Raw genomic sequence first — 25,904 nt, 5'->3', positions numbered from 1 at the left:
ACTTAAAGAGAGAGAAAATCTCCAAAATTCTGCAATGGTAATAAATTGTGCATATTTGCATACATTGAATTAATTTGCCTGATTTGCCACTGGGTTCCTCCAGAGTCCGAAAATGGGTGTGGAGAAGAGGAGAGGTGTATGAGCAACAGAAACATTGGAGTGTGGCCTACATGGGTGTGACAGGACAACTGCAAGAGAGGGCACACAATGTGAGCATGGTGCTCATAGCTAGTTGCGTAAGAGACTGCTGTGGCGCCGCTGCTTTTTGTTGCGCAACAAGCACTAGAGCAATACGGTTGCGCTGGAATTCGTACTGCACATCCTTAATGCTTGCGCAACATGCGCCGTGAGCCGGAGAAAGGCAGAATCTGGGCTACACTTCCTCTCTGACTTTTGGCAAGGAAAGGCCATGTTGGCTGGCCATTTCAAAAGTCACATTAGCCCTAGGCACACATTAAAAGACTCCGCATGCTGCAGGGAGCTGGGGCCTATCACAACGCTCTCTTGCTGCCTTTTTCCTGTGGTATGCACACAGCGGATGCTACTGCCTGACAGAATAGATATAAACACCAATTCCTAAGTGAGTAAATGCAAAAATATTTTCTTCATTTATGTGTTGCATTTAGCACATGCCTGCTAGAAACGGAACAATCTAAAATTCCCATTAATGAATTGTGCTTGTCACAATTTCCCCCTGCTACCCATGCATACCTTGACTGGCCCACTGTGAGATTTGGTTTCCAGAGAATGAGAAAACCGGAGCAGGAGTAGGTTTATATTAAACTTTATTAATATTAGAATTAGGAAGTATCGACACAGAGATATATACATAGCTAATGAGAGACTCCCTCCCACGGCCACGGATAGCTGCACACCTCATGTGTCCCTATGCAATGATGCTTCTTACACACACACACACACGCGCACACACGCATACACACACAAGCCCGATACCCCCAAATGGAACACATCATATCCTTTCCACACTTTGTTCAGAGCCACACCAAGCACCCAGCTATGTACACTTGTACATATTTAGAGTGCATGTGTGCGCACACAAACACAGACTCATTAAATAAAAAGAGAAAGCTATTTATTGATGGGTAACTTGCTGTGAGGTACACTTGCTGAACTAATGGCCTTATATTATCCTACCGAGAAGGGAGGAGAATTTTACTATCCGATGCTTCCCTAGATTTCTGATCTGATGCAGATGCAGCAAGAAGACTCCCTCTTTTCCCACCACTTAGAAGGACAAGAAACAAACAAAAACAAAACCAGTTTACTCAGCTGTTACACGCACATCAAGGTAAGGCACCACCTTGTAACTAGTCACCAGCACTGACCCATTTTTGCCCTTGGAACTATGTCAACCGAACAAAGCAGTGGGACAGGATGGATTCTTTCCACTTGGGGGCCACAGAGCACACATAAGCTGGAATGGAATTCAATTTGCTTTCCCCTCTAAAAGCAAACAGCAGAACTCTGATTTTGTTTGAGTGTGTTACAATGAGTGCTCTTGCACATCAAACGTTGCCATCTCTGTCATTCCTTCAAAGCAGAATGTCCCCAAATAAAAACTTTCACATCATTTCCATGCTCAGAATTTGAAAACTTTGATCTCAGGTATGAAATTCTGCAATTTGAACTTGCACTACAGGCTTTCCAAGTAGAAATATCCAGAATGCAAAATCCCCCAGAACTGACTCTACAAAAACATGCAAAACAAGAAGAAACACGCATACATAAAACCAACATGGGGATTTGGGTCATTTCTCTCTAGTGGAGGGGGTTCTGCCCCCCAACATAAAGCCTGCCACCCCTAACATAAATCCTGGCTAAGCCCGTGGCTGTGAGTATGGTGAAATTAGGCATTTGCTGTTAATAAGGCACACTTCCCAGCTGCATAGGTTTTAGATAATGTATCACATTCTGCGATCAACAATCTGCTACAGAAAATTCTGCAGCTGGTTATTTCATAAAGGACATTTGCAATTGTATAGCCACACCCAAATCCCACATTTTATTCCTCTTCCCCACCCTCACCCCAAAAAAGCATTCTATATTTGGTTGTCCATAGTACAAGAAGTAGTTGTCCTAGCAAACTGGTGACAGCTGTCCTACTGGGAATTTCTGTGAAGGAGAGCAGCTTCAGACATTACATGGAAACGGAGGGCAGAGGGGACACGCATTCACTTTTCACACTTCTGGTGCCATATCCCAAGGAGGAACTGCAGCACCCCCCTTGCCTTGCCTTGCACATGTGGACTTCCCCAGCATCTGGCGCACACACATCTCATAGCAGAGGAGATGAGCAAGTTTCAGCTTTGGATGATACGCCAGAAACATAAAACGAGGGCACAAAACCAGTTAGCCTTCTTCACACCGTTCTCGTGGATCCAATTTGGCCTTATCCATATGCCATTTCCCTAACCCTATCCAAGCCAAACACTGGTCTTATATGCCAATTTTTGAAAACATATCACACAGCTGGGCAGCTACTTCTCTGTAGCTCATTTTGCTGACCTTGCCATTTCAACCACCCACTGTAAGTTTTAATGCTGCCAATTGCACCCACCCTGAATGTCAATCAACATCCAAGGACAACCAATATTGCAAAGTATACAAGGGGATGCGACAGAATGGCTGAGGAGGGGTCCTTGCCACCCCACACGGAACCCATTTACACAGCTGAAACATTTTATCTCCTGCTTTGACAAGCTCTGACCACATGTCCAAAGGGCTGTGGTTCTTTCAACCCTTCCTGGCCCCTGTGGCAAAGGCCATTGATTTGCTATGGAGTTGTGAACATCAACAGAGGTATTGCTTTCGTGATTGCTTATCCCAGGTCTGAAAGAGGGATGGGCCATGGACGTTTCCAGAAACTGGGGGAGATGGAGGCAAGGTCAAGGACCAAGACAAAGTGGCCAGGACAGGGAGTCTGCAATGGCACATCTTTGCCCACAGGGGGCAGCATGCCAGTCCTTAAAATGTGTGGCTTGATGGCATGAAGGCACCGCATAGGAAATGGGACAACATGCCCCTTTCTCAAAAGAGAAATAACTGCTTCAGGCAAAATGTTTGCATCTGAATTAGTCAGCTTGGGTTTTGACCAAAATGCCTGCATTTTGGTTCCCCAAGACATGCATATTGCTGCAGATTGTTTTCTTCTCCCAGCAACTGAAGTTAAGAAACATCCTCAATTATTTTAACATTTCCCAGATGCCTTTCTCTAGTTAGCTACCTCTCCAAAAAACTCAGGAGTCCTGACTCCTGAGTTTTCTATCTACGTCTCATTACATTATGTTGGGACGATGACAAAATCTATTCTCGCAGATGGCCATATATCCTAATGTGCTGAAGTTATGGTTAAATCTGCTACACAAATCAATATAAATTACATGGTGAACACATGAGGAAAATGAAGGGCTATTGGGGAGATGGTCGGCGTTGTTTTTCTGTGAAAGTATTGCAACTTCTGGTTGAAGAGCAGTCAAAGCTCCCTAGCCGTGTGAACCGCTTCGGCGAGGTCTGTGGACTACCCAGCCGCCCACGGAGAATAGCTCAGCAACCACTGCACTTCCAGAAAACCCAGGAAACATAAATCCCAGTTCCTCTTTAACACACCTCGTTGCCCTGCACAGATTATAATGATGGGCTAGTTGTCTCTCAGTCTCAAGCAGCCACTGTAGATCAAATGCCAACAGCGTTTTCATACAGCCTGTAGTTAATGACTTGTCAGTGGAGACTGCTCATCTATTCACCCTCAAGTAGCCAAGGGCTGCCGAAAGTGGGTATGTTTACCGCTCGAAGAAGGCAATTACGAAGTGAGGAATTCATATGTATTAGTAGGCCAATGCATACCTAATATATTGCAGAAACAACTTTCATATCCCTTCCAATGCAATGCTTTTCAATGGAGTCAGTTCACACATTCAGCTGCCAAGTGATGTTGCGTAACTGACTGATGTACGTTGTATGTTGAAAGTGAGATTCAGCCTTGAATTCAGCCTTTCCCAAATTCCGTTTGCAATGATCACCCATTTCCTCTCTCTCCCAAACTATTCTCCCCTTCTCAGTCCTGAAATCTCTAAATTCTATACTGCAGGGGTAGACCCGGGGGACTTCCTGTTAGTGGTCCCTCTGTGGGATGATCTCACCATAGGCAGCCTTTTTAACCACAAGGGATCTACTGTACCCCTTACATGATGTTTATTGCCATTAAGGGGCTAAAATTTCGAAGGACCAGGCTATCACAACTGCAGCCATCAAGGGAGCCACCTGGGCAGTTGAACCCATGCTCTGTACACACAAATTCCAGAGAAAGTGAGGCAAATTTAAGGCTCAGGGAAGTCAGGAATTCTTAAATCGCACTGCTTCTAATGAGATTTAACCATACCTCACTTTCAATCTGGTCTGAAATGCCTTACTTAGGAATACATACCACTGAAATGATGGGGCCTTACTTCAAAATATGAGGGTGCAACTTAGATACAATTTTTTAAAAAGGGAACTTTGCCACTGAGTTCCAAGGAACATTAATTGCATCCACATGCCCAGATCTAGTGACGTGCCTTCCTTAAATTTTTTTTGCAATGTGAGAAGTGGCTCTGAGTCCTCCTCTATCTACCCTAGTTTTCTTCTTCTTCCATCTGACCTCCAGTCCCACATCCTCGATCTTTCTTCTGCCTCTGTTCCTCCAACTATTACACCTGTGCTTGCCTTCTTCTGTCCCGTTCTCTGTCCTTCTGCTGTTGGCTTGTGTCCCCTGCAGGAAATCTCTGCCACCGAGCGCAACACACAACAGTCCGTGCCCAATACTCTCAATGGCAACTAGAGGGGTGATGAGGAGGCAGGCCTGGTCTGGCCTGTGGCGCCGACTCCAAGCCAGGAATGCTTTGTTAGGTAGGAAAGGCCACACGGTGGGGTCAAAAGAGGAAGTGGGTGCAGCAATCTGGCTCCACCAATCGCCACACCTCTCACTGGATGAGCGGAGCTGAGCGGTCGTTGGTCACCGTACGCTTCAGCTTGATGTGAGCAAATGGGTTGGTCCTGCAGCAGGAAAGGGTAAGTCAGAGAAGGATAAGTGTCACCGTGGCAGGAAGGAAGCACCAGATCATGAAGGATGCTTTCTGAAGCTCTGGGTAGGGAGTTGTTACTCTCAGAACCACAGAATTGTAGAGCTGGAAGTGACCATGAGGGTCACCTCAATGCAGAAATATTTCATTCAGCGTGGGGCTCCAACCCACAACCCTGAGATTAAGCGTCTCATAGGGGTTAGCTCAATATGGCATCAAATGAGGTGACAATGCAGAATACAGAGAACAGACAATGGGTGGGGAAACAACACTTTTTAATGCTCTTCCATTTTAAAACAAAGAAGCCCACTTTGCAAATATAAGACTCACATTTCAGGGACAAAGGCTCTAGCCTGGCCTTTTGCCCACAGTGCTAGTTTCCTGTTTGCATGATTTATTTATTTTTAAATGTATAGGAGCATTGAAAAGCTGCAGTTTTCCCACCTGTAACCTGAAGAAGGGCAATCCATTCTACCACTTCACTCTCCTGAATGCGTCAGCTAGGCCTGAATCACAAGGCACTCCAGAAGCTTTTGCTCATGGTGCCCTGTGCTCTCTGGGACTCTTAAAGCACTATATGCAAAATTATATCAGAATTGGGGCACTGGAGGTCTCACAGGAAGAAAGACAGCTGTGGAAGCCACAGGAGGGTTTCTTACCTTGACAGGGAGCCACTTGGACTGCCAAATTCATTTGCTAGCTGGGAAGCAAAACGAGAAAGAATTGCATTCAGAGAATCTTTTCAGTTTAGGCAAAAGGCAGATACTCAAGAGATCCAAACCCCAGATCAGCAGACGAAGCCACAAAACTGTAAAAACTTTGCACTGCAGAATTTGCAACTTGAATTTTGAATCGTTTCTGCTAAGAAATGTTGCTTAGTGGTCTTTGACCACTGGGTGGCAGCACATGAACGTTAAGAGGACAGATGTGGCTAGGGCACCTCTAGCGCTCTCCAGCTCCTTCTCCACACACAGCCACCTGGCAAACTCACCTGCGACAGGTCTGGGTTCAGCATGCTGTAAGGGCGCTGGCGGGATGCACCGGCACGCGGTGAAGGCCCGAAGCGTGGGCCGTCGCCACCGTCGGGCCCAATGGGGGGAGACCCAGCTCGGTCCAAATTTCCTGTGCTGCTACTGTTCATCTTGCTAAGTGGGAAGCTGCTCAGGAAAGGGAAAGGAGAAAGTTTTAAGGCAATTCATGCCAAACGACTTTTGCTTCCTAGATTTGATCCAGGATTTCTCCCTCTTTATGCTTTGGAGGAAATCCTAAAGCCTGGGCACCTAGCCCACCCAGCTTGATCCATCTATATCTTTACCTATATATATCTAGCAGTGGGAGAGGCAGGTGAGCACAAAGCCCACTGCAGTACAAGGATGAGGAAGCCCTATTCCCACGTAATCCCTTGCTGACTGGCAAGTATTAAAACATTAGCAGCTCCCACAAAGGTCAGCCGCTGGAGACCCTTAAGGCAATCAGTCTCAAAGGTTCAAATTGTCCTGTCCCTCCACCACCAGCCAAATCTCCTTCTGAGGCACTGCCCCCCCCATCTCCCACCTTACCTGCTGAACGGTTTGTCAGACCCTTCGGCTGGGGGGAAGGGCCGGGTGTAGGAGAAAGGAAACCAGCCTTTCCTGTAAAAGGCGAAATGGGGAGGGAGAAGCATGGGAAGCAGACATTTAAGAGCAGAAAGGAAAAGGGCCAACAACTGCTTCCTATTCTTTCTGCGCTTGAGAAGCGTCAGTGCTAAGGACAAGAAGCGGCAGAAGCAGGTGTAGCCAAGGCAGAGAGGTTTGGGGAGGTCACCTAGCGGGCTAAGGAACAGCAGGGGCTAGCAGCCCAGATGATCAGGGTTCTCAAGAAAAGGGAATGAGCTTGGTTTAGTCACAAAACCAAGAAAGGCTGATAGCCAGTGTTCTTTGCAGAGGAGTCACAATGGCCTCACCACCAGAGGCAGTATGCCTCTGAATGACTCTTGCTGGGAATTGCAAGTGGGGAGGGGGCTGGGAGGTCCTGCTTTCCAAATTCCCCAAGGCACCTGGCTGGCTGCTGTGAGAACAGGTTGCTGGACCTGTTCTTGAAGGACAGTGCCTCCTAGCTGGGGTTGCATCCAACCAAGAGTAGACCCACTAAAATTAATGAACCTAAATTGGTCATGTTAAGAAGTCTACTCTGAGTAGGACTAGCATTGGATGCAACCCTTGGACTCCCAGACCCTTCTGCAAGGGAACATAGGAAGCCACCATATTTTTCTGTGTATAACACTAGGGTGTGTTTTTTTTAAACAAAAAAAAAAGGTTTAAAATTGGGGCTCGTCTTATACATGGGTAGAGTTGAGGGGCGTTTTCTTAAATTGGAGTCCCCCAAAATGTCTTATACATGGGGGCATCTTATACACAGAAAAATACGGTACTTAACACTGGGTTAGGCCATTGATGTAGTGGTCAGAGCCAGTGTGGTGTAGTGGTTAAGAGCGGTAGACTTGTAATCTGGGGAACCGGGTTCGCGTCTCCGCTCCTCCACATGCAGCTGCTGGGTGACCTTGGGCTAGTCACACTTCTCTGAAGTCTCTCAGCCCCACCCACCTCACAGAGTGTTTGTTGTGGGGGAGGAAGGGAAAGGAGATTGTTAGCCACTTTGAGACTCCTTTGGGTAGTGATAAAGCAGGATATCAAATCCAAACTCCTCCTCCTCTTCTTCTATTGTCTACACTGACTGGCAGCAGCTGCTCATGGTTTCAGGCAGAGGTCTCTTCCAGCCCCACGTGAAGCTGAACCTGGGACCTTCTGCATGCAAAGCAGATGCTCTGCCACTGAGCTACAGCCCTTCACCTCAAGGGAGCTGAGTCGAGCGGTTGCTGGCTGTAAGGTCCACAGACGTCTATCTAGTCCAGTATCCCTTACTGTGGCTGGAAGTAGCTCCCCAAGATCTCAGACGGAGGTCTTTCACATCACCTGCTCTATAAAATGTCAGAGACTGAACCTGGGGCCTTCTGCTACTATTGCACTACAGGTCTTATTCAAGCTGAACAGGCCTCCCCTCTCTCCCTCCCCCTGCAGAGGTTGCAAGAGGATCCTCATACCTGGTCCCTGCAAACTGCACACATGACCTGGACCCACACAGGTAAGGGTAAATTCCCACCCATCCAACAGGGAAAGCCTACCAGTTGTGTTTGTATGGGGCAGAAGGGGGAGGATCTCGCTTACATTTTGGTTGCCTCATTTTCCCCATAATGCCAGCCATCCCGTGCCTCGGTCACTAATAAAAGAATGATGTCTCCCTCTTGGAAGTTGAGCAGGGTGCTGTTCTCTCCTGCTGCATGCGAGAATATCGCCTGGACCCTCCGCCGTTCAGACCGTGGAGGAAGGACCGACAGAGGATTGATGCGGGGCAGGGTTTTGTTCTCCACTGTGGGGAGACGGGAACAGAATTGGGATAGGGAAAAGGCGAGAGTGTTAGTGGATCAACTCTGTACATATGTATATTTACTTCTAAGACCGGAAGAGCTGTACAAAGAATATAGTTTAGCGTCTGGAGACAATAAACACTTAGTTACTTTGAACTGTATGAGAGAGGAGTTTTTCCCTTAACTGGAGACTCTGGAAGAAGCTGTCTGATGGGAGCAGGAAATCTCTGAAGACTCTGCTAGGGCTCCACATCCTCTGCTGAGACATCACACAGGTGGAGGTGTGGCAAGCTACCCACTGACTTCTACAGGTCACCAACAGTTCTTACAATCAGTGCTCAAAAGGTTTTATGGCTTCTCTTCAAGTTCTGCATCTCTTCCTCCATCCTGGCCAATGGTGAAAAAGTGGCATCGTGCAACTCCAATATCGGTGTTGTTGTTTTAAGGGAATGGGCAGAATTTGTTCTGTCCCGACACTGCACAATCTGGAGCTCTGACGAGAATTCAACATAAACATGACTGATCAGATGGCATAAATTACAGAGTGAGAGTCCCATTCCATTCATCCCGGTTTTTAACTGGTGCTGGCTAAAGAAGGAAGACGGGCTGCAGATCGAAACCAACCTGGGGCACTTACCCAGCGTCGCCAGGCGGGTCTCCATTGACATTTTGCGTGGCATTGGCAGGGTGCAGGAATAGCTGTCAGCGGTCTTGGTCTGTAGAGGGGCCTGAGTGGTTTGTGTGGGTGGCAGACCTGATGTAATGGTGAGGGGTTCGGTGACCGGCGGGTGCCCCAAGTCCCGAGATCCCCGCCCACGGTGTGAGTCGCCATTTGGTAACGGCATCACCTCCTGGACTGAGGCACGCTGCGGGGGATCGGGGGAGGGAGAAGGGAAGAGAGAAAGCAAAGAACGGATAGGGAATTATACAGGTGAACCCGGATGCATCCTATTGCCCCACCTTCCCGCCGCACAGAGAACTAATAATAATAATAATAATAATAATAATAATAATAATATATTTTTTATACCCTGCCCATCTGGCTGGGTTTCCCCAGCCACTCTGGGCAGCTTCCAACAGAAAAATAAAATACAATGGTCTATTAAACATTAAAAGCCTCCCTAAACAGGGCTGCCTTCAGATGTCTTCTAAAAGTCTGGTAGTTGTTTTTCTCTTTGACATCTGATGGGAGGGCGTTCCACAGGGTGGGCGCCACTACCAAGAAGGCCCTCTGTCTAGTTCCCTGCAACTTGGCTTCTCGCAATGAGGGAACCGCCAGAAGGCCCTTGGTGCTGGACCTCAGTGTCCGGGCAGAATGATGGAAGTGGAGACGCTCCTTCAGGTATACTGGACCGAGGCCATTTAGGGCTTTCAAGGTCAGCACCAACACTTTGAACTGTGCTTGGAAACGTACTGGGAGCCAATGTAGATCTTTCAAGACCGGTGTTATGTGGTCTCGGCGGCCGCTCCCAGTCACCAGTCTAGCTGCTGCATTCTGGAGTAGTTGTAGTTTCCGAGTCACCTTCAAAGGTAGCCCCACGTAGAGCGCATTGCAGTAGTCCAAGCGGGAGATAACTAGAGCATGCACCACTCTGGTGAGACAGTCTGCAGGCAGGTAGGGTCTCAGCCTGCGTACCAGATGGAGCTGATAGACAGCTGCCCTGGACACAGAATTGACCTGCGCCTCCATGGACAGCTGTGAGTCCAAAATGACTCCCAGGCTGCGCACCTGGTCCTTCAGGGGCACAGTTACCCCGTTCAGGACCAGGGAGTCCTCCACACCTGCCCGCCTCCTGTCCCCCACAAACAGTACTTCTTATAACCTTTGGGCGAGTGTGGTCCTTCTTCATAGTTGGCTAAAGTGTCACATTAGTAGTTTGGGAGCTGCCATTTGAATCCTGGCAGTAAAGAGGGAGGTTGGGGCCCCCAGGATGAGCGGCCTGTTCACCAGTCCACCCCACGGACTCACGTGGTTTGGCCCCAGCTCCGAGAGCTCTTCCAGGACCTTGGAGCCAGGGAGGGCATCAGTGGCTGGTATGGGAGTCCCACCAGAGAGGTTATTGGCTGTGAGCTTGACCAGGGCCAGGGCCCGCTCTGGTAAGCGGGTGGGTTGAGTGCATGACGTCTGCCAGATGGGCAACTTGGCTGCCAGCAGCTCCCGTACCTGCAAAGGGATGAAAAGAAGGACAAGGTCCGTGTTGCTTGTTTTTCTTTTAGCCAACCGGCTTCCACCCCGTCCTGCTTAAGCTACTAGCGGTTGTCTTTTAGCTCCAGACTGCAGGAAGTTGTGCTGAGTTCTCTTCCCCACTCCAAATTCCCAGATTTCACCTAGACCTGCCTGTACAGGAGCAGACAGCATAGTTTGCGGGGGGGGGGCAACACTTACCTGACCTTCCAACAGCTGTGTGACTGCTGTTTACTGGGAGGGAGAGGGACAAGTTGGCAGGGAGGCTGGCACAGTCCAAAGCACTGGCAGTTCTATTATTCTAATATTCTCTAACCACATCACCCTGGCTCAGTGTCTCAGAATGATAAATTCCGCGCCCGTGCCAAATTCTGCAGTGCAGTCGCGGAATCGCAGAATGCAAATGGCCCTTCCTGATTCGCTCTCCTGAGGCCTACATTGGGGAGAGGGAAAGTGAAACAGGGGCTTCTAATCCCTCCTGGGGTGGAGAGGATGCAGCTCACCTTAGTGTGATAGTTGCTGAAGTGTTTGGAGACTGCACACTGGCGGTCCACCAGGAAAGAGTACCGGCGCCTCTCCTCCGTCAGGGCTGCCTTGTAGCCTTCAGCCACGAATCGATCCAGTTCGCTCTGTTTGGTGCTCATGATCTCCACGTACTAAGACAAAAGCCACCATGAGAAGGGAAGGAACCATCATGTTGTAATCTGAGGCCCAACTGCTTCACACCCAGGCCTGCATAGCAGTGCTGAACACCATTTAGTCTCTCCTATACTGTATTATGTAGCACACTTCATTTAATTTCATAAATGTATATCCCGCTACCCTTTGACAGAAATCATTCAAGCGGCTTACAATAAAAAGGATGTTTAAAACTGGGGTGATTTCTTTAGGAAGCCAAAAGGTGGCGAGGGGAAGGAGGTGAAATATGCAACATCATACTTGAAGCGAAATCGTTTTTTTATTATACATTGTGGAAACATGTTTTGACATGTCGCCTTCTTCAGGAGCGAGTGCGAGAGATGTCAACAATGATTATTAAACTGACGATAATAACCTTGCATAAAAAATACACTTTGCCTCAAAATCATACCGAACCAGGTATATTTAACTTCCATTCTCTCTCAAAAAAAGGTGAAAAGGAGCTGGTGTAGAGGAGAATTCTGAATACGTTCTGTATATGTCTTCTAGTCTCTAAACTCTTTGGTTAGACTGAGTAATAAAACAGAGAAACTTAACCAGCAACAGTAAGGGTCAAATCAGGCACGGCACCACTCACGCAATTAGCAATTTCATGATTTCTTTTTTTAAAATAATAAAATAGCAGCAAAGGAGTCTCATTTCCAGTTGAGACCACAGCAGAAGAGGCTCCCCACACCCATCTCTTTTGCTTCCTCTCCCTCTAAGCAGCCAGTTCTAATACAGATCACCCCCACATGCCTGCTATTTACTTTTTAAAAAACAGAACGAAATGTGTGATTGTTCATTGGACGCATGGTGCTATGTCGAGTTTAGCCTTAACAGCACAATCTGTGCATGTTCACCTGGAAGTAAGTCTGACTGTTCGATGGGTCTCACTCTCAAGCACATTTAGGATTGTAGCCGGAAACACTTCCAAGTATTTTACTCAGTACCTTTTTTTTAACACATTGCTGTTATCATCTCTCCTAGTGCCCTTGAAGAATGCAACAAGTCAAAACATGTTTGGGCAGTATCACATTGTATAATAAAAATTTTTTTCACTTCAAGCATCATTTTGTGGTTTCATCCCCGCCTTCCTCCTGCCTCTTTCTTGTCGGCTTTTTGACCTTTTGATGCTCTGGGCTCTTCCCGCCCCTCTCCCCTGTTCAAGGTAATTTCTTCCCTGCTCTTTGAAATGTTGCCTGTGAGGTGAGATAAAACACCCTGTTATTTTATATTCTATATCAGACATTTGCCCAATGCAGTTTCTCCCTGGCTCATGGCTGGAACTGCTGTTCAGCTTTTAGAAAGCTGCACGGCTCACAGAGAGATATTATTACAATCAGCAGATACATTAGCGTTCAAATGTACTGTACTCCTGTTCTCATGCCTTCCAATTTCAGCCCAATTGTGAGTACAAAAGGGTAGCAAAGGTGCTCTGAAACAACTACCATATATATTCCGGCGTATAATACGACTGGGCCTATAAGACAACCCCCAACTTTTCCAGATAAAATATAGAGTTTGGGATATACTCGCTGTATAAGAAATACGACCCGACGTATAAGACGACCGCCGACTTTTGAGAAGATTTTCCTGGGTTAAAAAGTAGTCGTATACTCAGGAATATACAGTAATCTAATTTTAAGAAACATAGGGCTTGTACTGATTTTTATATCCTGGGAAGCTAGGGGCAGCCTTATAAGATCCAGGAGCTGAAGGGTTATCTCCATACCCCATTCCCCCTACCAGCCCCCTCCTCGCGGCCTCTAGCCTGAGCAGGCCTTGATCCTGAAGTAATGGTTGCCGCGGCAACAAGGTTGACAAAAGGGGCCTTTCCGGAGCCAAACGCTGCTGCTAGGATTCACAGGATGGGGGTAGGTGGCGGGTGGTAGATAGGGGAGACAGGGCACCAGACCAAATTGAGTCAGAGAGCGAGGGAGACGGGTGACATCTGAATCAAGGCGGACACAACGTTTCTGCAGCATTCTCCATGCACAGGACCCCATCCCCTCGCAGGGAAACTTTGCCCGACCTTTCAGGTTTGCTGTGTAAGTGTGTACCGACTGTGCATGTGAAGGCGGGTGTGCAAAAGCAGCACACTACACTTGCACTCTGAACAAGCAGGGTGTTTGTGTAAGGCTCTGGGTACAGGGTGTGCATGCATAAAGCACAAGGCGTGTGTGATTTGCACACGTATGCACTTGCCTGTATTTGCGCTTACGGGTGTGCACACAATAGGGTATATGCACGGGTCTGGCGGAGAGACTGTGTACATTTCTCTTTGTATTACTGTCAACAATCCAGGTACCCCCTCTGTAGAGATTACCTCTCCAGGCACTAAACAGCCAAAGAATGTTAAACCCTTTTAAAGACATAAACTTCTTAGTGACCCCAATCCCAGCACCCAGATGGCATCTGTATGGAGTAGCCAGGTCCTGAGTGTAACCTGCTCCACTGAGAAACTTTAGAAAGCTGACCTTCCAAACAACAATATTCCTATACCTTTTTTGCATCCAGATCTGTATTTTTTCATTTACACAAACAGAACGTCCCAATATTATATACACTTTCAAAATTTTGAAACACAACACATACTAGCAAGGTTGTTCTGCTGTGTACCATTTTCCCCCTGTAACCTATCTGTTGCTGTTGTTGTTATTATTATTATTAAATGAAATGTAGCTGGAGGCTAAAATTTTAATTTTTTATCCCATCCCGTTTGTGAGAATTGACCATTCTGGCCTTGCAGGACTATGAAAACACCTTAAAAGCTCAGCTTAGAATTGAGATAAGTCAAAACTAAAAACACCATTCTCTTCAGAACTTCATGGGCTTTAATATTATATGTCACGAGATGGACTAACTTTTAAAGTTACGAGATTCTTTTATTTATTTTTTAAAAAGTGAGTGATGTGCAAAGTTGTGAGTTTAATCCCAGACACCCTAGACTGCAGGACAAGGGAAAAGACCACTGCTTGAACAGCTGCTTCCAGCCAAGGTAGATTGTAGATGGGCTAGAGAGGTCATTTGTCTACCTCAGGATAAGGTAGCTTCACTTGTTATCTTATATCTTGTAAATAAGCACACTTAACTTGAGGAGAGAGAGAGGCAGACATGAGGCTGTTTTGTCTCCTGCCCAGATAGCCTGACCTGCAATTCCACATATCTGCTTCTGGCAGGATGTGACACTGTTCCCTAAGGGAGCGAGCAACATTTCCATTGTTCTCTTAAGCACTTCCCTTTATGGAATCCCTCCCTCCTCCACTGCCAATCTCACCTGCACCTCGCGATCCCCGTATTTCTGTGGGTTTTTGCTATTCTGGCACTTCTTGCGCAGTTTTTTCAGCTCCGTCTGACACTTTTCAATGGACTCTGCTTTGGCACGGTGCTCGCCTTGGTATTTCTTCAGGGTGGCCTAGGAGGTGGGGAGGGAGGGAAGGAAGGAGGGCACCAGACAGTACATAGCCAGGTCAGCCTTGAAGGAACAGGATCCTTCCTGGTTCTCCGAGCCTCATTCCACATATAAATAGACAGAGCAGCTCAAGAAATGGGCTGTTGAGCTTTTATTCCTTTCGGATGACCAAGTAGATCAGGGGTGCGGAATCTTTTGTTCAGTCTGAGGGCCACCTTTCCGCATCAGGGGGCCGCATGCTAGGGGTGGGCAGGGCCAGAGGCAAAAATGGGCAGAGCATTGGATGTCTTATCTCTTATCTATATAAGGTAGCCAGCGTTTCTCAACTAGTGTGCCGCGAGACGCTGGCTGGTGTGCGGCGACGTGCGGCGACGAGAAGGGCGATTTTGCAGCTGCAAACTCCACCTCCCTGGGCGTCCTATTTCTTCGCCCCTTCTAGTTTCCACAGACCAATCAGCTTTCATTATTTCCATTTTCCCCATGCCTCACGTGACAGGATCATCCCAGAATCCTTTAGCCAAGATGGCAGCCCCCAGCAGCTAATAGTGCCGCACCCGCACGTGTGTCTCTTTTTTGGAAAATCGAGCGGACTTCAAGTAGCTACTTTTAAAATATTCAATCTCCATCATTCAAAAGGTAGTTTGTTGCTAATTCACGGAGGCATGAAGACCAAATCGTCCTCTCACAAGTCCGAGAACACGCACAGGGTAAGATACGGGACGGCGGGGTCGGGTGGGGTGGATCAGAAACCCGGATCTTTTAAGAACTCGGCAGCGCTGACCCGCCTGAAAGCAATATTTGGCAAGTGTTTCTTACAGTCATAATTATAATATAGGGCGGCACAGAGTTAATTTTTTTAACTTTTTAAATGGTGGTGTGCCTCGTGATTTTTTTCACGGAACAAGTGTGCCATGGCCCAAAAAAGGTTGAGAAACACTGAGGTAGGCTACAGTTTCAGCCACACTTCAGCTCGCACTTCTCTATCCAGGCAAGCAAGAGGCATTGTCTCAGTTACTGGAGGAGGGGATGGAGCAGGGTCAGAGTTCAGAGCTCTGGGGAGAGGTTGTGGTATAGGGAGAATCCCAAGGGCCAAACAAAGAGCCCCAGAGGGCCGCATTCAACCTGAGCAAGAGGTTCTCCACCCCTGGACAGATGCACGTTGACAGAATGACAAGCTGGAAAATGCCTTCTCAAATCAATACAACATACTGAATGCATTATTGGTTTTCCTGAGGGACAACAGCTGGCCTTGAGCCAAATTGGGTCTCTCTTGAGAGAAATCTTGGACCTGGCAGAAACAGGACCTGCTGACAGTGGACCCTTCTTTCTTCACAGCCGGTCTTAGAGCTGAGCTGCACATCCTCACCTTCGGCAAGAGTGGGGAACTTGTGGCCACCCACAAGTTCCCTGATGGGAGTTGCAGTTCAACCACATCTGGAGGGCTACAAGTTCCCAGTCCCTGACCTAGAGGGCTCTCAAGAGAGTGCCCAGCCCTCAAGCTTTTCCACATGAATAGCAAGGCCTTGTTTGGGCTTTGCCTCTGGCTAGCAAGAAGCTCTCCGGAGAAGTGAAGGCCTGTGAAGAAGTGCTGACCACTGTCTCCTTTGCTTTCTCATAGACTCTGACTATCCCTCAGTCTCATCTTCCTTGCAGGGAATTATTGTGAGATAAAGACAAGATGAAAGAAACATCACAACCCATGCTTAGCTGAATAAATCCTTGCCTCAATGGCACTCTCTTCTGTGGGTAAATTAGATCAGTGTTTCTCAACCAGTGTGCCTCCAGATGTTTTGGGACTACAACTCCCATCATTCCTGACCACTGGTCTTGCTAGCTAGGGATGATGGGAGTTGTAGTCCCAAAACATCTGGAGGCACACTGGTTGAGAAACACTGAATTAGATACCTCCCTAAATGGCCAACTGTAAGAAATGGAAATGTATATAAACAGAGATGGAACCAGCGTTTAATTTATGAATAAAACAAATGCAAGGCCCATGCCTTCCTGGAAGCCATACTGTGACACTATTTGACCTGGAAATTCCAGGAATGTTGTGACAGGCTCTGTGGTGAGGGAAAGTCATTCTGCACGTGCACACATTCGGGTACTTTCCTTCATCATTATTTCAGACATTTGGGGCATACATAGATTCTGATACTGAGCCCTAGCAAAGATTAACGCTTCGGATAGAATATTGCACAAGAAGTGATGGGCGGATGAATACACATGACAACAGACAGACAGACTTGAAATGGCAGAAGAGGAGGGTTCCGATATTAATCTTTCTCTCACCATCAGATACTTGATATCCAGTTCCAGTTTGTGTTCTAGCTGGGATAACAGCTCCGAGTGGAAAAGCTTCAGCTGGGACCAGGTGACAGAGAAGCAGGAAAGGAGAGGGTGAGAGTCAGGAAGAGTCAGGAAGGCCAGTGCCACCCCCTCCCGCCCATAGATTAGAGGTCCCGAGAATGGCTTTTGGACATGACAGAATACCAGGATAGGTGGGTCTGCAGTCCTGATTGGAGGCAGCAAAGGTGAGGAGGGGAAGAGGGCAGAGGTCTAAATAGGCCCATCAGTCTGATTCAGGCAGGCCTGATGCCAGGCTAAATGGGCCCATCACATACAGATACTTACCGTTTCTTCCAGCTGCACTTGGATCTGACGGTGAACCTCGGCCATTTGGAACAACGTGTCACCTGTAGGTCAAGGTGATTGGAGGCTTAATGTACCCCAGACATTCCCTGGTCTATGAAAAGGTCCTTTGTCCCCTGGACTCTGCCTGTCCCTGGATAATCTCCTTTCGGGTTAATTCCTTTCCTAGGAGTTGACCAAAGAACTCCAACCAGCTTTTAATTGGAACCCAAATGTCGATGGCAGGCATTCGTGGAAGGAGGCCTTCAACTCGGTACATACACACAAACTTGAGCACCGCTCTGCAGCTTCTGCTTTGGGGGGTGCATTGTGCAATTCACACAACTGTGACGCAGCGCACACTAAAGGGCATCCAGATGGGAGCACCCCCTCCAAAAGAAAGTGTGATCTAGCACAGGAGCAGTTCACAGCCCTATTGCCTAAGTAGCTAAAAGTGACAAAAAGGTGTTTAAAAAAAGAAAAGCAAATATGTACCCTGCCTATCGGCTACAGGAGCCCTAAAAAAAAAGCTTACAGCATTGTCAACCACAAATATCTTCTGTATACATTATAATCTAAGGTTGTTGTCATGCTCTGTGGTTGAAGCAGCCATGTTAGCTCCAGGGTGAAACAGTGCTGGTGACAGGCGCTTAACCGAGGGGGGAGAGGTGCTTCACATAAGAGTTCAGCAAGCTGTTTTGTGAAGCCGCCACACACACACACACACACACACACACACACACCCCGGTTAAATGTGGTTGAATGGATGAAGGCAAGGCACCCCATCCTTTAAATGAGGGTGAAGGTTGGGACGAGCTGTGAGGGGATAGGTGAAAGGGTGGGTGAGGTACAAAGGGAGGTGGTTGGGCCAGGGAAGCAAGCAGGTATACAACAAAATCACAAGATACAGAAGACGCGCGAGAGGGGGAAAACCTGCCAGCCTCCCAAAGAAGACCATTCCACAGCATAACCTGGCCCCAAACCATTTAGACAGAAAAAAATGTGTCCGAACTATATTTGAGGTTTTACATTTTTAAAAACCTATCTGAAGGTGGCATTACAGTTAGGGCTGCAAGACAGGAGGAACAATCAACAGATTTATAACCGGGATACACATGCAGCAGAATGAGGGCTGTACCATTTCAGGCTGCAGGTATGGATGGCATGTTTGAATGCTCAGCTACATGAAAACTGCCCAATAAATAGTAACCAGGATGAAAAGGAGTGGGCAGGACTCTAGAATCTCTTATACCGTACTGCATCTTATGTGCAATTTATAACTTGCAGGGAGTTGCGTTTAGATGGGGCAGTGTTCAAAACTGGCATCCCTACCTCTCCTGTGAAGTGGTACAGCCCACCCTAACACCACAGTTTTCTTGCTACCTCCCTCTGCTGCATGGTGGAGTTGATTAATGGTAGGGGCCCATTTTAATCAATCCGGCCATGACTTAAGGGCACCCTTGTTTATGCTGGAGTCTATTTTGGTTCTGGTGTTGCAACAGGGAATGGAAAAGAGGAAATATTAAAGATTGCCTCTGCTTCTAACAATGAGCAGTAGCTTTTGTTTGTGAAATCGTACCTTATCTTGTATTTCCTTCAACATCTCAAGAAAGGGCCTGCCGCACTTTTATTTACATGTAATTGATGGATTGTTTGACAGAACCACTAAGAAATCTTTAGCTGCTTGGCAGCCCTATTTACAGCGGAGACTCGTACACCACAAAACAGCTACTGCTAAAAAAACCACAAGGCCCCACAGCCGGCGAGCTTAAAGACTAGTTTACACCGTCAGCAGAGCCAAGCAGTAACAATCTCCTTAGGCATGTGCAGTTTTAGGCTACGAGAAGCAGTGCTGAACACCAACCTGGATGGCTTTGAAAGAGAATTAGACAAATTCGTGGGAGACAAGGCTCTATTGGCCACAATGGCTATGTTCTGCCTCCACTGCCAGGAGCAGTGTGCTGAAAGTGTTGCTGTTGCATTCAGGTCTGGCTTGCGGGCTTCCCAATGGCGCATCTGCTTGGCCACTGTGAGAACAGGCCGCTGAACTAGATGGGCCACTGGCCCGATCGAGAAGACTCTTCTTATGGGTGGATATTGAATGCTTGCTAGTGAAACAAAACAAAACCCTTCATGCAGAAAAATAGGATGGCAGGGAGAAACTGAGGCCAGACTCTCCTCCCTGCCATGCTATTCAAACATACAAGGTTTTTTAAATTAAGGAAGGATTCAAGCATGCAAACACACCCAACCCCCTCACCTTCAGCCTGAAATGGCACAGCCCAAAGGAAATTTTACCAAATGGTTTTGCTGAATGTGCAAACTGGCTCAATGTCTCAGTTTGCCCAGAAGCAGAGATGTGGGGGCTTTGCTCTCTTGAGGCATCATCCCTTGATGATTCCATGATGCTTGAAGGGCAGAATTCCATGGAGTCACCAAGAACACATGGAATGCTGTCCTATTCACCACCAATAGTCCAGATATGGGGGTATGTACATGATGAGACAAGTGCAAGTGGTATCCTCATTGGAAGCGGCTCGGCAGGTGGAGCAGAGCTGCAACTCAAGCCTCCCAGAAGATATTCCACAGCCAATTACGGGAAGCGGAAGGGGTGCAGATTAGAAGTGGCTCTGCTGGTGCCCCTGCACTACACTGACCTTCTTGCAGCTTCACCCCCCCTCTTCCTCCTGGAAGAAACCACTTGCGAGCAACAGGAGTGACCAATACTATGTGGTTCCAAACAGAGACTAGATGCTGTGGGTTTGCTGGGGTTATGCCAACTCCAGATTTGCCTGCCTGCCTCTTACAATGATGCTTGCAAAGTCACAATTGGCTAACACCTTTTTGCAAGCACAAATTCGCGAGCAAGAGTGCTCTAGAGAGAGTTTAGAAGTAGGAAATAAGTCTCTTCCCTCCTGAGGGGGCCACAGGTCAAATAAAAAACCTACCTAACTCCTTGGATCCTTGGCTGTCGCTGGCCAACTCGCCGAGTTTCACTAAGGCATCAAAATAACCCTTGGCAGCCACTGTAACTCCTGCAAGGGGTGGAGGGATGGACCATTGAATCATAAACTCTCAACACAAAAGCTGCAGAGACCTTTCCCCTTTAAGGAACACCAACTCTGACCTGGCCTGAGGTCAAGGGCTGGACTGGGGCATTCCATTACCTGAGAGTGCTTTCTGATAGTTCTTTCCCATAGTAACAAAATTCCTTAGACTGGGGTTGAATTGGTCCAGAATCGCCTGGTTACAAGGGAGAAGAAAACAAACAAATAATGCAAATCCTTCTGGCATCATTCAGACAAAGTTTAGGCACTTTAACTTCCCACAGAGAGGCTGAGGCGTGTGCTTCATTTCCTAGCTGAAATCCACAGGAATTAGAAGTATCAGTATGTAAGTGATTGGTTCATCCCCTTAGCATCACAATTCTCTCTGTATTATCAGGAGAGAGGACTTCCTTGCAAAACAAGATGAATCACGAGTGCTTAGAAGAGACACATAGTAGTAGTAGTAGTAGTAGTAGTAGTAGTAGTATTTATTACATTTGTAATAAATGTAATTGATAGAGAAATCAGAAGATAAGAGTCTGAATTCTGTATGGTTTTATTTTAAATTGTATTTGATGTTAACCTATATTCTTCTTACGGTTGGAAAACTACTTTGTATACCTTAGTGAAACTTTGGACTTTGCAGAAGCATGAACTCAGGACAAAAGGGAGAAATGAGCTAAGAGGAAGGCACGATTGGCAAATCCTCACCGTGATCAACTCCCACCTGCAATCTTATGTCCCCACTGTGGAAGGATGTATGGATCCAGAATTGGCCTCCACAGTCACATACGAACACACTGTTAAGACCATATTCATGGAAGATAATCTTACTCAGCTACGAGTGATCGCCAAAGAAGAAGAAAAGTAGTCTAAAAATCTTACAAATGAAAAAAACAACAACAAAATAACATACTCTGGAAGCAGATATATAATCTGGCACAAGGAATGGGAGAATTGTACGCGGTGGCATGCAGGGAGTTGAATATGACAGAGGGTACCTGGGAAATAATACACAGACCTGGTTGACATGTCATGCTAAAACAAAACAAACCATGGTTTACTGTGAAGCTGCAATCTCTGGGAAAGTAGATTGGGGTTGTTTTGTTCCTCCCCAGGTATTCTGAAGCTGCACTAAACTAAGCCATCATTAAGCTCCGCGTATTGTCTGGAACCGGGTTTGTGATTTTTATCTCCCCCAGACCAATCACAAGCTGTAACTAAGGTTTGTCCTTTATGGCTTGTTGTTTGTCCAGGAGAGCTTAACCATGACCCCTGATGCAGAGGACAGACTAAGATAAACCACAACTTAACTCAGTATAACACTGAGAGAGGAGCAATGTGGCCATGACATCCTCTCCAGGAGCACCATGGCTTGACTTAGTATGACATGTGAACCAGGCCGCAGATAGATGAGAAATCTAAGAATGGATAAAGTAGCTAGGTCAAATAGCTTAGTTGTCCATGTTTTCCTCTAAGGAGTTCAACTGAGCATATATATCCCTATATTTCTCAAAGCAGCCCTATGAGGTGGGTTCAGAAGTGCTGGCTGACCCATGGCAACCCAACTGTAGTCTAGCATGCTAACCACCACAATGCCTTGATCAAGAGTGAGCAGAAACCCTAAACTTTACAAAAACATTGTCCACATCTATAAAATTAAAATTAACATAATTTCTGCATGAAAAATAAAACAATCAAAACTCTACAGATTTTCTTATGACCTATATTTTGTATGTTATATTGATATGCAAAAGTCAATTCATATATTTGGGGATCGAGAAATAATTGTTGATAAGGACTGTGACATTTTATTCATTTCATTTTAATGAAGGAATTGGTTTTAATGTTGCTTCTTCTTTTTTGACAGGTATGCATTAGCAAAATTTACAGTTCTCCCTGACTCATGTGTGCTGCTTGGTAGCTACTGGTCGGGAAGCTATTTATCTTGTTTTGACTCTGATCAAGAGTGCCCAAGGGGGGTGGAAACGGAGAGAGGGAGGGAGGATTATTTGGACAGACAGGAATGTGTGGGAGGATGGAAAGGCAGACTGGAACGGGATGAAGGGAGCAGACAGAACGATGGACGGAGGGAGAGGAGAAGGGATGTCTTGTGGAATGGAGTTGGCCTGGCCTAAACATTCACCAGAAATAAGTGGTGAAAGAGGGCCAACCTTGGTCACAGAGCGTCTACGCCTCTCCCTACCCCCTATCATTTGGGACTGTGATAGAGGGCACCAAACCTGAGAGAGCTGCCCTGGTGCTACCAAGTACTTTTTCCCTTCTGGAAATAGGAAATCAGGTCTGGTCTGCATCTAGGGTTAGTGGTTGGACTCAAGCTTGCCTGTGGACCTTGGGAAGGTGCTGTGTCCCACTGATCTTTGACCCTAGACCTGTGGTAGAATTAGGCATTATCATCATTTAAAACTGCACACGTCTCACCTGGCCCTCATATGAAAGTTCCCTGCAAGTAAAAATCTAGCACAGTGAGGAGGATGTTAGCCAGCTCACTTCTTTTGATGCTATTTTTCTACCTACAGATTAAAAATCCCTTTCCTGTAGTCAGATGCTGAATAGTCTCTTCTGCCACCTTATTCTCACCTGATTCTTTTGCTGTTGATTCATCACAAAAAGACATTTTCACGCACGATGTGAAAAAGGGTATTTTGCTTTCCTGTAATATTATGCAGGTGAACGCCACAATCACATTCTGCCTTTTCTTGCCTTTTCTGTTCTAAATTTACAATATTCCTATGCCCCCCTCATTAGCATGATAAGATAATGATATGATCTTTTAGCCTAGCAGACGCAAAAAAGCCTTCAGCAACTTATTGCAGAGTAATGGTTAGAGTAATCAACTGTGCAGATCCAGGCTCAAACCCCTAGTCAGCCATGAAGCCCATGGACCAAGTCCCTATCTTTCAGTCTAACCTCATCTCAATAAGTTGTTGTGACGATCGAATGAAGGACCTTACATCATCCTGAGCTCCTCTGAGGAAATGTGAACTAAAAATGTAATAAAAAATTAGAATAAGTGGGCACCGCAACAAAATGTTAGTAATATGCAGTCCATTTCATTCTCCCTTACCACTTGGGTTTTCCATTCCACAACAGTGAATTCTGCCTTGACTGAGCATGCTCAGTCCTCATTTGGTTTTTTGGGAAGGAGCTCCTCATTTTCAGGTTAAACACAGCTGTGGGTTAAACCGCAGAGCCTAGGGCTTGCCGATCAGAAGGCCGGCGGTTCGAATCCCTGCGATGGGGTGAGCTCCCGTTGGTCGGTCTCTGCTCCTGCCAACCTAGCAGTTCGAAAGCACGTCAAAGTGCAAGTAGATAAATAGGGACCGCTACAGCGGGAAGGTAAATGGCGTTTCCATGTGCTGCTCTGGTTCGCCAGAAGCGGCTTTGTCATGCTGGCCACATGACCTGGAAGCTGTACGCTGGCTCCCTCGGCCAATAATGCGAGATGAGCGCGCAACCGCAGAGTCGGTCACGACTGGAGCTAATGGTCAGGGGTCCCTTTACCTTTACCTTTTACCCTAAATATTATTTTATGCTCCTGCAAACCTTGGGATTCTCCTAAGCCTGCTGATACCTCTTGCTCATGGGTGGTACCATTTTGGCTACATAACCAACGACAACTCACAGCCCAGACATGGGAGATAGAGGGAATAACAGCACTGGCGTGTATAATGTTCTCCACACACCCAAGGAAAACTGCTCTGAAGACCCAGATTTCAGACAACACAAGCGCCATTCTGCTGCCCCCACCTTCCCAACCCCAAGGAGGCAATGGCCCCTTCTCGGCATCTGCTTTAACAGCTGTCAGATGTGTCTCTGCTGCGCGAAGACAGCAAAGAAAGCACAGGAACCCTGGCCTATGTGCGTGCTTCCTCCCCGGATAAGAAGAGAATATCCCACCCAGTTGGAGTCAAGATGTTTAGGCAACACATCTCAGGGAGAGAGGATGGGGAGCGGAAAGGGTTAAGTTTTCCCTCCTCCTGGCCAAGTACATTGAGGCTGGGATTTGGCATGGGATTTGCTTCATTTCCATATGGGAGAAGAAAACACACAGAAAGAGCAAAAGCTTCCAGCTCCAATCTGAACTTGACCAGAAAAGCGGATAACCACAGATTTCATTGAAAGCAGGGAGCCCAGGTCAGAATCTGGCCTCACATCCTTAGCAAAGTGTCTCCAAGGAAGCGAGCAAAACAAGAACACTTTATTAGCGGTAGTGTTTCTATTACCATTGACGAACTCCCCACCCCCCCACCCCGAGTTTTTTCCATCCACATGTCCAAAGGCACAGCTGAGTTTCTAATAAAACAGTGGGACCAAATGTTGATGATGATGATTAATAAGAATAAGAATAATAAAGTTGCCCGTAACTACATTTCTCCTGCAAATAACAGAACAGTTCCGTTATCTGAGCAAAACTTTTTTAAAAAAGTTCACACAACTTCTCCATCTTAATTAGGGTTTGTCTGGTTCCCCCCCCCTTTTATTTACTAGAAGGAAGGGGAAACTCCCCAGACCTGGACATTTATCTGCATTCAAAAGGTGGTGGTGGGGCTGCGGGGTGGGGTGGGGGCACAAAGTGTGTGTGTTTGTGGAAATGTGGGGTTTGGGGGGTGGCGGCTTGTTGTAACAACTCTGCCCCACTGGCCTCTCCTCCCTTTTCACTGTCCCTTCCTTTTCTGAGGCTCTGTTTTTCCAAAAGATTTTGGGAGCTGAACAAAAGTCTGGTTAAGAACAGCCAGAAAGCAAAAAAGAAAGGGGGGGAAGGGGGGGCGTTGGACGGGGTTTTTTTGTGTGTGTCGGTGCTGGAAAGGGCTTGTGTGCGATGGGGTGTGGATGGCAGGACTGGGGCGGAGGAACAGAAGGACGGAAACACAAATCAGGGAGGGAGGGGGGCAGAGGTGGGGAGAAGCGGTGTGGGGAGAGAGATGAAGGGGAGCCAAAGAGAGGGGCGGAGGGGGGAGTGGAAGAAAGGAAGAACAGGAGGAATAAACAGGGGAGAGGGCTGGCTGAGGAACGGACGGGGGGATATGGGAAGAGAGGAAAGGGTCAAGGGAAAGAATGGAGAGAGAAAGAGAGAGAGAGAGAGAGAAAGAAAGAAAGAAAGAAAGAGGGAATGGGGAAGGGATGAGGAGAAGGATAGAAAGTGTCCCGCTCACTCACCCTATAGACGTTCTCCGTGAGCCGGTTTACCTCCTCCGAGCGGGACATGATGCCGGGGCAGTGAGCGCCGTGGGGCCTGGACGGGGCGTGTTAGAAAGGGGGTGGGGTTGTGGTTCCCCCCCCCCGGTGGGGGCCTGAGGGGTGGGTCTTAAAATGGGGGGAAGCAGGAGGGGATTGGGAGCCGGATCAGCTGGGAAGGAAAAGGCTGGGAGAGCAGCGCCAGAAATCAAACGGGATCCTTAGCAGGCGGACCACACAGATAGATAGATAGATAGATAGATAGATA

At 47.2% G+C, this 25,904-nt stretch overlaps 1 protein-coding gene across 1 annotated transcript; it reads right to left on the bottom strand.

The window, feature by feature from the left end:
• Positions 1-672: 672 nt before the first annotated feature.
• On the bottom strand, positions 673-25,697 carry LOC118095127 (brain-specific angiogenesis inhibitor 1-associated protein 2-like). The gene is made up of 14 exons (XM_035136141.2): positions 25,619-25,697; positions 20,558-20,633; positions 20,339-20,425; positions 17,394-17,455; positions 17,052-17,123; positions 14,625-14,762; positions 11,170-11,322; positions 10,451-10,645; positions 9,119-9,347; positions 8,282-8,483; positions 6,638-6,709; positions 6,070-6,235; positions 5,738-5,778; positions 673-5,052 (listed from the first exon to the last, which is right to left on the bottom strand). The coding sequence occupies exons 1-14, from the start codon at positions 25,664-25,666 to the stop codon at positions 4,980-4,982; spliced, it is 1,614 nt and encodes a 537-aa protein (XP_034992032.2). The 5' UTR covers positions 25,667-25,697; the 3' UTR covers positions 673-4,979.
• Positions 25,698-25,904: the final 207 nt, after the last annotated feature.

This window comes from Zootoca vivipara, chromosome 13, assembly GCF_963506605.1.
Source record: "Zootoca vivipara chromosome 13, rZooViv1.1, whole genome shotgun sequence".
Taxonomy (NCBI): Eukaryota; Metazoa; Chordata; class Lepidosauria; order Squamata; family Lacertidae; genus Zootoca; species Zootoca vivipara.
The sequence above is the reverse complement of the archived record's forward strand: the minus strand, read 5'-3'. Positions and strand labels throughout refer to the sequence as shown.

Coding starts and splice junctions, on each gene's coding strand:
- LOC118095127 (XM_035136141.2), bottom strand. CDS start 25,666: ATGTCCCGCTCGGAGGAGGTAAACCGGCTCACGGAGAACGTCTATAGG. Junction 17,124..17,393: donor AAGTGCAGCTGGAAGAAACG/GTAAGTATCTGT, acceptor ACCTGGTCCCAG/CTGAAGCTTTTCCACTCGGA. Junction 9,348..10,450: donor CGGAGCTGGGGCCAAACCAC/GTGAGTCCGTGG, acceptor GATCCCCCGCAG/CGTGCCTCAGTCCAGGAGGT.